Source organism: Oncorhynchus kisutch, linkage group LG16 (genome assembly GCF_002021735.2).
Source record: "Oncorhynchus kisutch isolate 150728-3 linkage group LG16, Okis_V2, whole genome shotgun sequence".
Lineage (NCBI taxonomy): Eukaryota > Metazoa > Chordata > Actinopteri > Salmoniformes > Salmonidae > Oncorhynchus > Oncorhynchus kisutch.
In genome coordinates, this window is record NC_034189.2 from 5,623,542 (window position 1) to 5,637,553 (window position 14,012).

At 35.4% G+C, this 14,012-nt stretch overlaps 1 protein-coding gene and 1 long non-coding RNA gene across 3 annotated transcripts in view; one reads left to right on the forward strand and one right to left on the reverse strand.

Moving 5' to 3' along the window:
• Window positions 1–12,646, reverse strand: part of LOC116353920 (uncharacterized) — an 80,223-nt gene extending 67,577 nt beyond the window's left edge. Inside the window, exons 1-2 of one of the 2 annotated variants that reach the window (XR_004203327.1) lie at window positions 12,531–12,646; window positions 12,206–12,275 (exon numbers count right to left, since the gene is read on the reverse strand). This is a non-coding gene — a long non-coding RNA (uncharacterized LOC116353920). Of the gene's footprint in view, window positions 1–12,201; window positions 12,276–12,530 lie in introns of both variants that reach the window. The other variant, XR_004203326.1, reaches the window with a different exon arrangement.
• Window positions 1–12,684, forward strand: part of LOC116353919 (endonuclease domain-containing 1 protein) — a 73,801-nt gene extending 61,117 nt beyond the window's left edge. The window contains exon 2 of the mRNA XM_031791663.1: window positions 12,058–12,684. Coding sequence (XP_031647523.1) covers window positions 12,058–12,669 — 612 coding nt within the window. The 3' untranslated portion in view covers window positions 12,670–12,684. The remainder of the gene's footprint in view (window positions 1–12,057) is intronic.
• The last annotated feature ends 1,328 nt before the right edge of the window (window positions 12,685–14,012 follow it).

Sequence of the window (14,012 nt, forward strand, 5' to 3'; positions counted from 1 at the left end):
ATATACAGGTCTAATATACAGGTCTAATATACAGGTCTAATATACAGGTCAGGTCTAATTAATATACAGGTCAGGTCTAATATACAGGTATAATATACAGGTCAGGTCTAATATACAGGTCTGATATACAGGTCTAATATACAGGTCAGGTCTAATATACAGGTCAGGTCTATATACAGGTATAATATACAGGTCAGGTCTAATATACAGGTCTAATATACAGGTCAGGTATATATACAGGTCAGGTCTAATATACAGGTATAATATACAGGTCAGGTCTTACTATACAGGTCTAATATACAGGTCAGGTCTAATATACAGGTATAATAATAACAGGTCAGGTCTAATATACAGGTCTAATATACAGGTCTAATAACAGGTCAGGTCTAATATACAGGTCTAATATACAGGTCTAATATACAGGTCTAATATACAGGTCTAATATACAGGTCTAATATACAGGTCTAATATACAGGTCAGGTCTAATATACAGGTCGATATACAGGTCTAATATACAGGTCTATATACAGGTCTAATATACAGGTCTAATATACAGGTCATAGGTCTAATATACAGGTCTAATATACAGGTCAGGTCTAATATACAGGTCTAATATACAGGTCTAATATACAGGTCTAATATACAGGTCTAATATACAGGTCTAATATACAGGTCTAATATACAGGTCAGGTCTAATATACAGGTCTAATATACAGGGTCTAATATACAGGTCTAATATACAGGTCTAATATACAGGTCTATATACAGGTCTAATATACAGGTCTAATATACAGGTCTAATATACAGGTCAGGTCTATATACAGGTCTAATATACAGGTCAGGTCTATATACAGGTCTAATATACAGGTCAGGTCTAATATCAGGGTCTAATATACAGGTCTAATATACAGGACTAATATCAGGTCTAATATACAGGTCAGGTCTAATATACAGGTCTAATATACAGGTCTAATATACAGGTCTAATATACAGGTTAATATACAGGTCTAATATACAGGTCTCTTCTAATATACAGGTCTAATATACAGGTCTAATATACAGGTCTAATATACAGGTCTAATATACAGGTCTAATATACAGGTCTATATACAGGTCTAATATACAGGTCAGGTCTGATATACAGGTAATTATACAGGTCTAATATACAGGTCTAAATACAGGTCTAATACATACAGGTCTAATATACAGGTCTTCTAATATACAGGTCTAATACAGGTCTAATATACAGGTCTATACACAGGTCTAAATAACAGGTCTAATATACAGGTCTAATATACAGGTCTAATATACAGGTCTAATAACAGGTCTATTATACAGGTCTAATATACAGGTCTAATATACAGGTCTATTATACAGGTCTAATATACAGGTCTAATACACAGGTCTAATATACAGGTCTAATATACAGGTCTAAAATACAGGTCAGGTCGGGATATACAGGTCTAATATACAGGTCTAATATACAGGTCAGGTCTAATATACAGGTCTAATATACGGTCTAATATACAGGTCTATTATACAGGTCTAATATACAGGTCTAATATACAGGTCTAATATACAGTCAGGTCTAATATACAGGTCTATATACAGGTCTAATATACAGGTCTAATATACAGGTCAGGTCTAATATACAGGTCTAATATACAGGTCTAATATACAGGTCAGGTCTATGATATGTCAGGTCTAATATACAGGTCTAATATACAGGTCAGGTCTGATATACAGGTCTAATATACAGGTCTAATATACAGTTCAGGTCTAATATACAGGTCAGGTCTAATATACAGGTCTAATATACAGGTCAGGTCTAATATACAGGTATAATATACAGGTCTAATATACAGGTCTAATATACAGGTCAGGTCTAATATACAGGTCTAATATACAGGTCAGGTCTAATATACAGGTCTAATATACAGGTATAATATACAGGTCAGGTCTAATATACATGTCTAATATACAGGTCTATTATACAGGTCTATTATACACGTCTAATATACAGGTCAGGTCTAATATACAGGTATAATATACAGGTATAATATACAGGTCAGGTCTAATATACAGGTCTAATATACAGGTCTATTATACAGGTCTACTATACAGGTCTACTATACAGGTCTACTATACAGGTCTACTATACAGGTCTACTATACAGGTCTAATATACAGGTCTAATATACAGGTCTAATATACAGGTCTAATATACAGGTCTAATATACAGGTCTAATATACAGGTCTATTATACAGGTCTAATATACAGGTCAGGTCTGATATACAGGTCTAATATACAGGTCTAATATGCAGGACTAATATACAGGTCTAATACACAGGTCTAATATACAGGTCTAATATACAGGACTAATATACAGGACTAATATACAGGACTAATATACAGGTCTAATACACAGGTCTAATACACAGGTCTAATACACAGGTCTAATATACAGGTCTAATATACAGGTCTAATACACAGGTCTAATATACAGGTCTAATATACAGGACTAATATACAGGTCTAATACACAGGTCTAATATACAGGTCTAATATACAGGACTAATATACAGGACTAATACACAGGTCTAATATACAGGTCTAATATACAGGACTAATATACAGGTCTATTATACAGGTCTAATACACAGGTCTAATACACAGGACTAATATACAGGTCTAATATACAGGACTAATATACAGGTCTAATACACAGGTCTAATATACAGGTCTAATATACAGGACTAATATACAGGTCTAATACACAGGTCTAATATACAGGACTAATATACAGGTCTATTATACAGGTCTAATACACAGGTCTAATACACAGGTCTAATATACAGGACTAATATACAGGTCTAATACACAGGTCTGATATACAGGTCTAATATACAGGACTAATATACAGGTCTAATACACAGGTCTAATATACAGGTCTAATATACAGGTCTAATATACAGGTCTAATATACAGGTCTAATACACAGGTCTAATATACAGGTCTAATATACAGGACTAATATACAGGTCTATTATACAGGTCTAATACACAGGTCTAATACACAGGACTAATATACAGGTCTAATATACAGGTCTAAAATACAGGTCAGGTCGGATATACAGGTCTAATATACAGGTCTAATATACAGGTCAGGTCTAATATACAGGTCTAATATACAGGTCTAATATACAGGACTAATATACAGGTCTAATATACAGGTCAGGTCTGATATTCAGGTCTAATATACAGGTCTAATATACAGGTCAGGTCTGATATACAGGTCTGATATACAGGTCTAATATACAGGTCTAATATACAGTTCAGGTCTAATATACAGGTCAGGTCTAATATACAGGTCTAATATACAGGTCAGGTCTAATATACAGGTCTAATATACAGGTCTAATATACAGGTCTAATATACAGGTCTAATATACAGGTCAGGTCTAATATACAGGTCTAATATACAGGTATAATATACAGGTCAGGTCTAATATACAGGTCTAATATACAGGTCAGGTCTAATATACAGGTCTAATATACAGGTCTAATATACAGGTCAGGTCTAATATACAGGTCAGGTCTAATATACAGGTCAGGTCTAATATACAGGTCTGATATACAGGACTAATATTCAGGTCTAATATACAGGTCAGGTCTAATATACATGTCTATTATACAGGTCAGGTCTAATATACAGGTCTAATATACAGGTCTAATATACAGGTCAGGTCTAATATACAGGTCAGGTCTACTATACAGGTCAGGTCTAATATACAGGTCTGATATACAGGACTAATATTCAGGTCTAATATACATGTCAGGTCTAATATACAGGTATAATATACAGGTCAGGTATAATATACAGGTCTAATATACAGGTCAGGTATAATATACAGGTCTACTATACAGGTCAGGTCTACTATACAGGTCAGGTCTAATATACAGGTCAGGTCTAATATACAGGTCTAATATACAGGTCAGGTCTAATATACATGTCTAATATACAGGTCTATTATACAGGTCTAATATACATGTCTAATATACAGGTCAGGTCTAATATACAGGTCTAATAGACAGGTCAGGTCTAATATACAGGTCTAATAGACAGGTCAGGTCTAATATACAGGTCTAATATACAGGTCTAATATACAGGTCTAATATACATGTCAGGTCTAATATACATGTCAGGTCTAATATACAGGTCAGGTCTAATATACAGGTCAGGTCTAATATACAGGTCTAATATACAGGTCAGGTCGAATATACAGGTATAATATACAGGTCAGGTCTGATATACAGGTCTAATATACAGGTATAATATACAGGTCAGGTCTAATATACAGGTCTATTATACAGGTCTATTATACAGGTCTAATATACAGGTATAATATACAGGTCAGGTCTAATATACAGGTCTGATATACAGGTCTAATATACAGGTCTAATATACAGGTCAGGTCTAATATACAGGTCAGGTCTAATATACAGGTCTAATATACAGGTCAGGTCTAATATACAGGTATAATATACAGGTCAGGTCTAATATACAGGTCTGATATACAGGTCTAATATACAGGTCTGATATACAGGTCTAATATACAGGTCTAATATACAGGTCAGGTCTAATATACAGGTCAGGTCTAATATACAGGTCTAATATACAGGTCAGGTCTAATATACAGGTCTAATATACAGGTCAGGTCTAATATACAGGTCTAATATACAGGTCAGGTCTAATATACAGGTATAATATACATGTCAGGTCTAATATACAGGTATAATATACAGGTCAGGTCTAATATACAGGTATAATATACAGGTCAGGTCTAATATACAGGTATAATATACAGGTCAGGTCTAATATACAGGTCTAATATACAGGTCTAATATACAGGTCAGGTCTAATATACAGGTCAGGTCTAATATACAGGTCTGATATACAGGACTAATATTCAGGTCTAATATACAGGTCAGGTCTAATATACAGGTATAATATACAGGTCAGGTCTAATATACAGGTCACATATACAGGTTTAATATACACGTCTAATATACAGGTCAGGTCTAATGTACAGGTATAATATACAGGTCTAATATACAGGTCAGGTCTAATATACAGGTATAATATACAGGTCAGGTCTAATATACAGGTCTGATATACAGGTCTAATATACAGGTCAGGTCTAATATACAGGTCTAATATACAGGTCAGGTCTAATATACAGGTATAATATACAGGTCAGGTCTAATATACAGGTATACTATACAGGTCAGGTCTAATATAGAGGTATAATATACAGGTCAGGTCTAATATACAGGTCTAATATACAGGTCAGGTCTAATATACAGGTCTAATATACAGGTCAGGTCTAATATACAGGTCTAATATACAGGTCAGGTCTAATATACAGGTATAATATACAGGTCAGGTCTAATATACAGGTATAATATACAGGTCTAATATACAGGTCAGGTCTAATATACAGGTCAGGTCTACTATACAGGTATAATATACAGGTCAGGTCTAATATACAGGTATAATATACAGGTCTAATATACAGGTCAGGTCTAATATACAGGTCAGGTCTACTATACAGGTCAGGTCTACTATACAGGTATAATATACAGGTCAGGTCTGATATACAGGACTAATATTCAGGTCTAATATACATGTCAGGTCTAATATACAGGTATAATATACAGGTCAGGTCTAATATACAGGTCTGATACAGGTCTAATATACAGGTCTAATAGACAGGTCAGGTCTAATATACAGGTCTAATATACAGGTCTAATATACAGGTCTAATATACACGTCTGGTCTAATATACAGGTCTAATATACAGGTCAGGTCTAATATACAGGTCTAATATACAGGTCAGGTCTAATATACAGGTCTGATATACAGGTCTAATATACAGGTCAGGTCTGATATACAGGTCTAATATACAGGTATAATATACAGGTCAGGTCTAATATACAGGTCTATTATATAGGTCTAATATACAGGTATAATATACAGGTCAGGTCTAATATACAGGTCTGATATACAGGTCTAATATACAGGTCTAATATACAGGTCAGGTCTAATATACAGGTCAGGTCTAATATACAGGTATAATATACAGGTCAGGTCTAATATACAGGTCTAATATACAGGTCAGGTCTAATATACAGGTATAATATACAGGTCAGGTCTAATATACAGGTATAATATACAGGTCAGGTCTAATATACAGGTATAATATACAGGTCAGGTCTAATATACAGGTCTAATATACAGGTCTAATATACAGGTCAGGTCTAATATACAGGTCAGGTCTAATATATAGGTCTGATATACAGGACTAATATTCAGGTCTAATATACAGGTCAGGTCTAATGTACAGGTATAATATACAGGTCTAATATACAGGTCTAATATACAGGTCAGGTCTAATATACAGGTCTAATATACAGGTCTAATATACAGGTCTAATATACAGGTCTAATATACAGGTCTAATATACAGGTCTAATATACAGGTCTAATATACAGGTCTAATATACAGGTCAGGTCTGATATTCAGGTCTAATATACAGGTCTAATATACAGGTCTAATATACAGGTCAGGTCTGATATACAGGTCTAATATACAGGTCTATTATACAGGTCTAATATACAGGTCTAATATACAGGTCTAATATACAGGTCAGGTCTAATATACAGGTCAGGTCTAATATACAGGTCAGGTCTAATATACAGGTCTATTATACAGGTCTAATATACAGGTATAATATACAGGTCAGGTCTAATATACAGGTCTGATACAGGTCTAATATACAGGTCTAATAGACAGGTCAGGTCTAATATACAGGTCTAATATACAGGTCTAATATACAGGTCAGGTCTAATATACAGGTCAGGTCTAATATACAGGTCTAATATACAGGTCAGGTCTAATATACAGGTATAATATACAGGTCAGGTCTAATATACAGGTCTGATATACAGGTCTAATATACAGGTCAGGTCTAATATACAGGTCTAATATACAGGTCAGGTCTAATATACAGGTATAATATACAGGTCAGGTCTAATATACAGGTCTATTATACAGGTCTAATATACAGGTATAATATACAGGTCAGGTCTAATATACAGGTCTGATACAGGTCTAATATACAGGTCTAATATACAGGTCTAATAGACAGGTCAGGTCTAATATACAGGTCTAATATACAGGTCTAATATACAGGTCAGGTCTAATATACAGGTCAGGTCTAATATACAGGTCTAATATACAGGTCAGGTCTAATATACAGGTCTAATATACAGGTCAGGTCTAATATACAGGTATAATATACAGGTCAGGTCTAATATACAGGTCTGATATACAGGTCTAATATACAGGTCAGGTCTAATATACAGGTCTGATACAGGTCTAATATACAGGTCTAATATACAGGTCTAATAGACAGGTCAGGTCTAATATACAGGTCTAATATACAGGTCTAATATACAGGTCAGGTCTAATATACAGGTCAGGTCTAATATACAGGTCTAATATACAGGTCAGGTCTAATATACAGGTCTAATATACAGGTCAGGTCTAATATACAGGTCTAATATACAGGTCAGGTCTAATATACAGGTCTAATATACAGGTCAGGTCTAATATACAGGTCTAATATACAGGTCAGGTCTAATATACAGGTATAATATACAGGTCAGGTCTAATATACAGGTCTGATATACAGGTCTAATATACAGGTCAGGTCTAATATACAGGTCTAATATACAGGTCAGGTCTAATATACAGGTATAATATACAGGTCAGGTCTAATATACAGGTATACTATACAGGTCAGGTCTAATATAGAGGTATAATATACAGGTCAGGTCTAATATACAGGTCTAATATACAGGTCAGGTCTAATATACAGGTCTAATATACAGGTCAGGTCTAATATACAGGTCTAATATACAGGTCAGGTCTAATATACAGGTATAATATACAGGTCAGGTCTAATATACAGGTATAATATACAGGTCTAATATACAGGTCAGGTCTAATATACAGGTCAGGTCTACTATACAGGTCAGGTCTAATATACAGGTATAATATACAGGTCAGGTCTAATATACAGGTCTAATATACAGGTCTAATATACAGGTCAGGTCTAATATACAGGTATAATATACAGGTCAGGTCTAATATACAGGTATAATATACAGGTCTAATATACAGGTCAGGTCTAATATACAGGTCAGGTCTACTATACAGGTCAGGTCTACTATACAGGTATAATATACAGGTCAGGTCTGATATACAGGACTAATATTCAGGTCTAATATACATGTGAGGTCTAATATACAGGTATAATATACAGGTCAGGTCTAATATACAGGTCTGATACAGGTCTAATATACAGGTCTAATAGACAGGTCAGGTCTAATATACAGGTCTAATATACAGGTCTAATATACAGGTCTAATATACAGGTCTGGTCTAATATACAGGTCTAATATACAGGTCAGGTCTAATATACAGGTCTAATATACAGGTCAGGTCTAATATACAGGTCTGATATACGGGTCTAATATACAGGTCAGGTCTAATATACAGGTCTAATATACAGGTCAGGTCTAATATACAGGTATAATATACAGGTCAGGTCTAATATACAGGTCTAATATACAGGTCAGGTCTAATATACAGGTATACTATACAGGTCAGGTCTAATATACAGGTCTAATATACAGGTCAGGTCTAATATACAGGTCTAATATACAGGTCTAATATACAGGTCAGGTCTAATATACAGGTCAGGTCTAATATACAGGTCTAATATACAGGTCTAATATACAGGTCAGGTCTAATATACAGGTCAGGTCTACTATACAGGTCAGGTCTAATATACAGGTCTAATATACAGGTCTAATATACAGGTCAGGTCTAATATACAGGTATAATATACAGGTCAGGTCTAATATACAGGTCTGATATACAGGTCTAATATACAGGTCAGGTCTAATATACAGGTCTAATATACAGGTCAGGTCTAATATACAGGTATAATATACAGGTCAGGTCTAATATACAGGTATAATATACAGGTCTAATATACAGGTCAGGTCTAATATACAGGTCTAATATACAGGTCAGGTCTAATATACAGGTCAGGTCTAATATACAGGTCAGGTCTAATATACAGGTCTAATATACAGGTCTAATATACAGGTCAGGTCTACTATACAGGTATAATATACAGGTCAGGTCTGATATACAGGTCTAATATACAGGTCAGGTCTAATATACAGGTCTGATACAGGTCTAATAGACAGGTCAGGTCTAATATACAGGTCTAATAGACAGGTCAGGTCTAATATACAGGTCTAATATACAGGTCTAATATACAGGTCTAATATACAGGTCTAATATACATGTCAGGTCTAATATACAGGTCAGGTCTAATATACAGGTCAGGTCTAATATACAGGTATAATATACAGGTCAGGTCTAATATACAGGTCTGATATACAGGTCTAATATACAGGTCAGGTCTAATATACAGGTCTAATATACAGGTCTAATATACAGGTCAGGTCTAATATACAGGTCTAATATACAGGTCAGGTCTAATATACAGGTATAATATACAGGTCAGGTCCAATATACAGGTCTAATATACAGGTCAGGTATAATATACAGGTCAGGTCTAATATACAGGTCTAATATACAGGTCAGGTCTAATATACAGGTCTAATATACAGGTCTAATATACAGGTCAGGTCTAATATACAGGTCAGGTCTAATATACAGGTCTAATATACAGGTCTAATATACAGGTCAGGTCTAATATACAGGTCAGGTCTAATATACAGGACTAATATTCAGGTCTAATATACATGTCAGGTCTAATATACAGGTATAATATACAGGTCAGGTCTAATATACAGGTCTAATATACAAGTCAGGTCTAATATACAGGTATAATATACAGGTCAGGTCTAATATACAGGTATAATATACAGGTCAGGTCTAATATACAGGTCTAATATACAGGTCTAATATACAGGTCAGGTCTAATATACAGGTCTAATATACAGGTCAGGTCTAATATACAGGTATAATATACAGGTCAGGTCTAATATACAGGTCAGGTCTAATATACAGGTCTGATATACAGGTCTAATATACAGGTCAGGTCTAATATACAGGTCTAATATACAGGTCAGGTCTAATATACAGGTCTAATATACAGGTATAATATACATGTCAGGTCTGATATACAGGTCTAATATACAGGTCAGGTCTAATATACAGGTCAGGTCTAATATACAGGTATAATATACAGGTCAGGTCTAATATACAGGTCTAATATACAGGTATAATATACATGTCAGGTCTAATATACAGGTCAGGTCTAATATACAGGTCTGATATACAGGTCTAATATACAGGTCAGGTCTAATATACAGGTCTAATATACAGGTCTAATATACAGGTCAGGTCTAATATACAGGTATAATATACAGGTCAGGTCTAATATACAGGTCAGGTCTAATATACAGGTCTAATATACAAGTCAGGTCTAATATACAGGTATAATATACAGGTCAGGTCTAATATACAGGTCTAATATACAGGTCAGGTCTAATATACAGGTCTAATATACAGGTCAGGTCTAATATACAGGGTCAGGTCTACTATACAGGTCAGGTCTAATATACAGGTCTGATATACAGGACTAATATTCAGGTCTAATATACAGGTATAATATACAGGTCAGGTCTATATACAGGTCACATTACAGGTTTAATATACAGGTCTAATATACAGGTCAGGTCTAATGTACAGGTATAATATATAGGTCTAATATACAGGTCAGGTCTAATATACAGGTCACATATACAGGTCTGATATACAGGTCTGATATACAGGTCTAATATACAGGTCTAATATACAGGTCTAATATACAGGTCTAATATACAGGTCTATTTAATATACAGGTCTAATATACATGTCTAATATACAGGTCTAATATACATGTCTAATATACAGGTCTAATATACAGGTCAGGTCTAATATACAGGTCTAATATACAGGTCTAATATACATGTCAGGTCTAATATACAGGTCAGGTCTAATATACAGGTCTAATATACAAGTCAGGTATAATATACAGGTCAGGTCTAATATACAGGTATAATATACAGGTCAGGTCTAATATACAGGTCTAATATACAAGTCAGGTCTAATATACAGGTATAATATACAGGTCAGGTCTAATATACAGGTCTAATATACAGGTCAGGTCTAATATACATGTCTAATATACAGGTCTAATATACAGGTCAGGTCTAATATACAGGTCTAATATACAGGTCTAATATACATGTCAGGTCTAATATACAGGTCAGGTCTAATATACAGGTCTAATATACAAGTCAGGTCTAATATACAGGTATAATATACAGGTATAATATACAGGTCTGATATACAGGTATAATATACAGGTCAGGTCTAATATACAGGTCTAATATACAGGTATAATATACAGGTCTAATATACAGGTCAGGTCTAATATACAGGTATAATATACAGGTCTAATATACAGGTCTGATATACAGGTCTATTATACAGGTCTATTATACAGGTCTAATATACAGGTCTAATATACAGGTCTAATATACAGGTCAGGTCTAATATACAGGTCTAATATACAGGTCTAATATACAGGTCTAATATACAGGTCTAATATACAGGTCTAATATACAGGTCTAATATACAGGTCTAATATACAGGTCAGGTCTAATATACAGGTATATTATACAGGTCTATTATACAGGTCTATTATACAGGTCTAATATACAGATCTAATATACAGGTCTAATATACAGGTCAGGTCTAATATACAGGTATATTATACAGGTCATGTCTAATATACAGGTCAGGTCTAATATACAGGTCTAATATACAGGTCAGGTCTAATATACAGGTCTGTTCAGTGCCAGTATGCATGAATTATGAATGAATGATGAATATTGTTCCTACAGCTGGACGGAGGAATTGAACCAGTTATGGGTCTGGAGAAAGAAGGGGTCATTTATACACACCAGGCTGTCAATCAGGATTATGATGAATACGGTAAAGACAAGAAGGTGAACAAAGGTCACATGTTTTCAAAAGCTTTTGCTCACCAACCCGTTAATCAGGACTCCACCTTTACCCTGACAAACGCTGTTCCTCAAGTACAGTCATTTAATGAAGGTAGCTGGGGAAAGATGGATTGTGAGGTTAGAAAGATACTCCTGAAGCAATGCCTTGATAATAATGGTCAACCCAAGGCCTATGTGTTGACTGGAGCAGTTCCCAGTGTCAACAACAAACTGAACAACCGAGTGAACATCCCAGATCTCCTGTGGACAGCCTACTGCTGTTACAACAACAAGAAGAAAGAGTGGATGGCCAAAGCACACTGGGGTGTGAACCAAGAGGAAACAAACAAACAAGTATTGAACCCCCATACCTTGTCAGAGCTGTATAACATGTTGAAGCAGCACTACCCAGGTGATGGTGATGTCCAGGTGTTCCCAAAACAGTGTCCAAGAGGTTCTTCTCAGAAAGAGAGAGAGAAGAGCAGAGATGACAACAGGATGATCAAATGAAGATCCGGCTCCTGTAGGTTTCACAGCAGTATTTCCTTCCAAGCAGGTTTTAATGGGTTTGAAAAAAAAAAAAAAAAAAAATATTACCCTTTTTACAAAATACAAACATATCTTATCTGGTGTAAGAGATATGATGCAGAACGCGTGTTCAGAGTGTCAAGATCCAGACGGGTCTGAGGGCTGTCAGGAGTACCTTCCTGGAACCTACATCTAGACAGAGTCACACAGACAGAATGACAGACAGACAGATACACAGACAGAATGATAGACAGACAGATACACAGACAGAATGACACAGACAGAATGACAGACAGACAGACAGATACACAGACAGAATGACAGACAGACAGATACACAGACAGAATGACAGACAGACAGATACACAGACAGAATGACAGACAGACAGATACACAGACAGAATGATAGACAGACAGATACACAGACAGAATGACAGACAGACAGATACACAGACAGAATGACAGACAGATACACAGACAGAATGACAGACAGACAGATACACAGACAGAATGACACACAGACAGATACTCAGACAGAATGACAGACAGACAGATACACAGACAGATGCACAGACAGACAGATGCACAGACAGACAGATACACAGACAAAATGACAGACAGACAGATACACAGACAGAATGACACACAGACAGATACTCAGACAGAATGACAGACAGACAGACAGATGCACAGACAGAATGACAGACAGACAGAATGACAGACAGGCAGAATGACAGACAGAATGACAGACAGACAGATACACAGACAGAATGATAGACAGACAGATACACAGACAGACAAACACAGACAGACAGATACACAGACAGAATGACAGACAGACACACAGACAGAATGACAGACAGACAGATACACAGACAGAATGACAGACAGACAGATACACAGACATAATGACAGACAGACAGATACACAGACAGAAAGACAGACAGACAGAGAGACAGATACACAGACAGAATGACAGACAGACAGATACACAGACAGAATGACAGACAGATACACAGACAGAATGACAGACAGACAGATACACAGACAGAATGACAGACAGATACACAGACAGAATGACAGACAGCCAGATATACAGACAGAATGACAGGACAGACAGACAGATACACAGACAGAATGACAGACAGACAGACAGATACACAGACAGAATGACAGACAGATACACAGACAGAATGACAGACAGACAGATACACAGACAGACAGACAGAATGACAGACAGACAGATACACAGACAGAATGCAGACAGACAGATACACAGACAGAATGACAGACAGACAGATACACAGACAGAAAACTCCTTAGAAC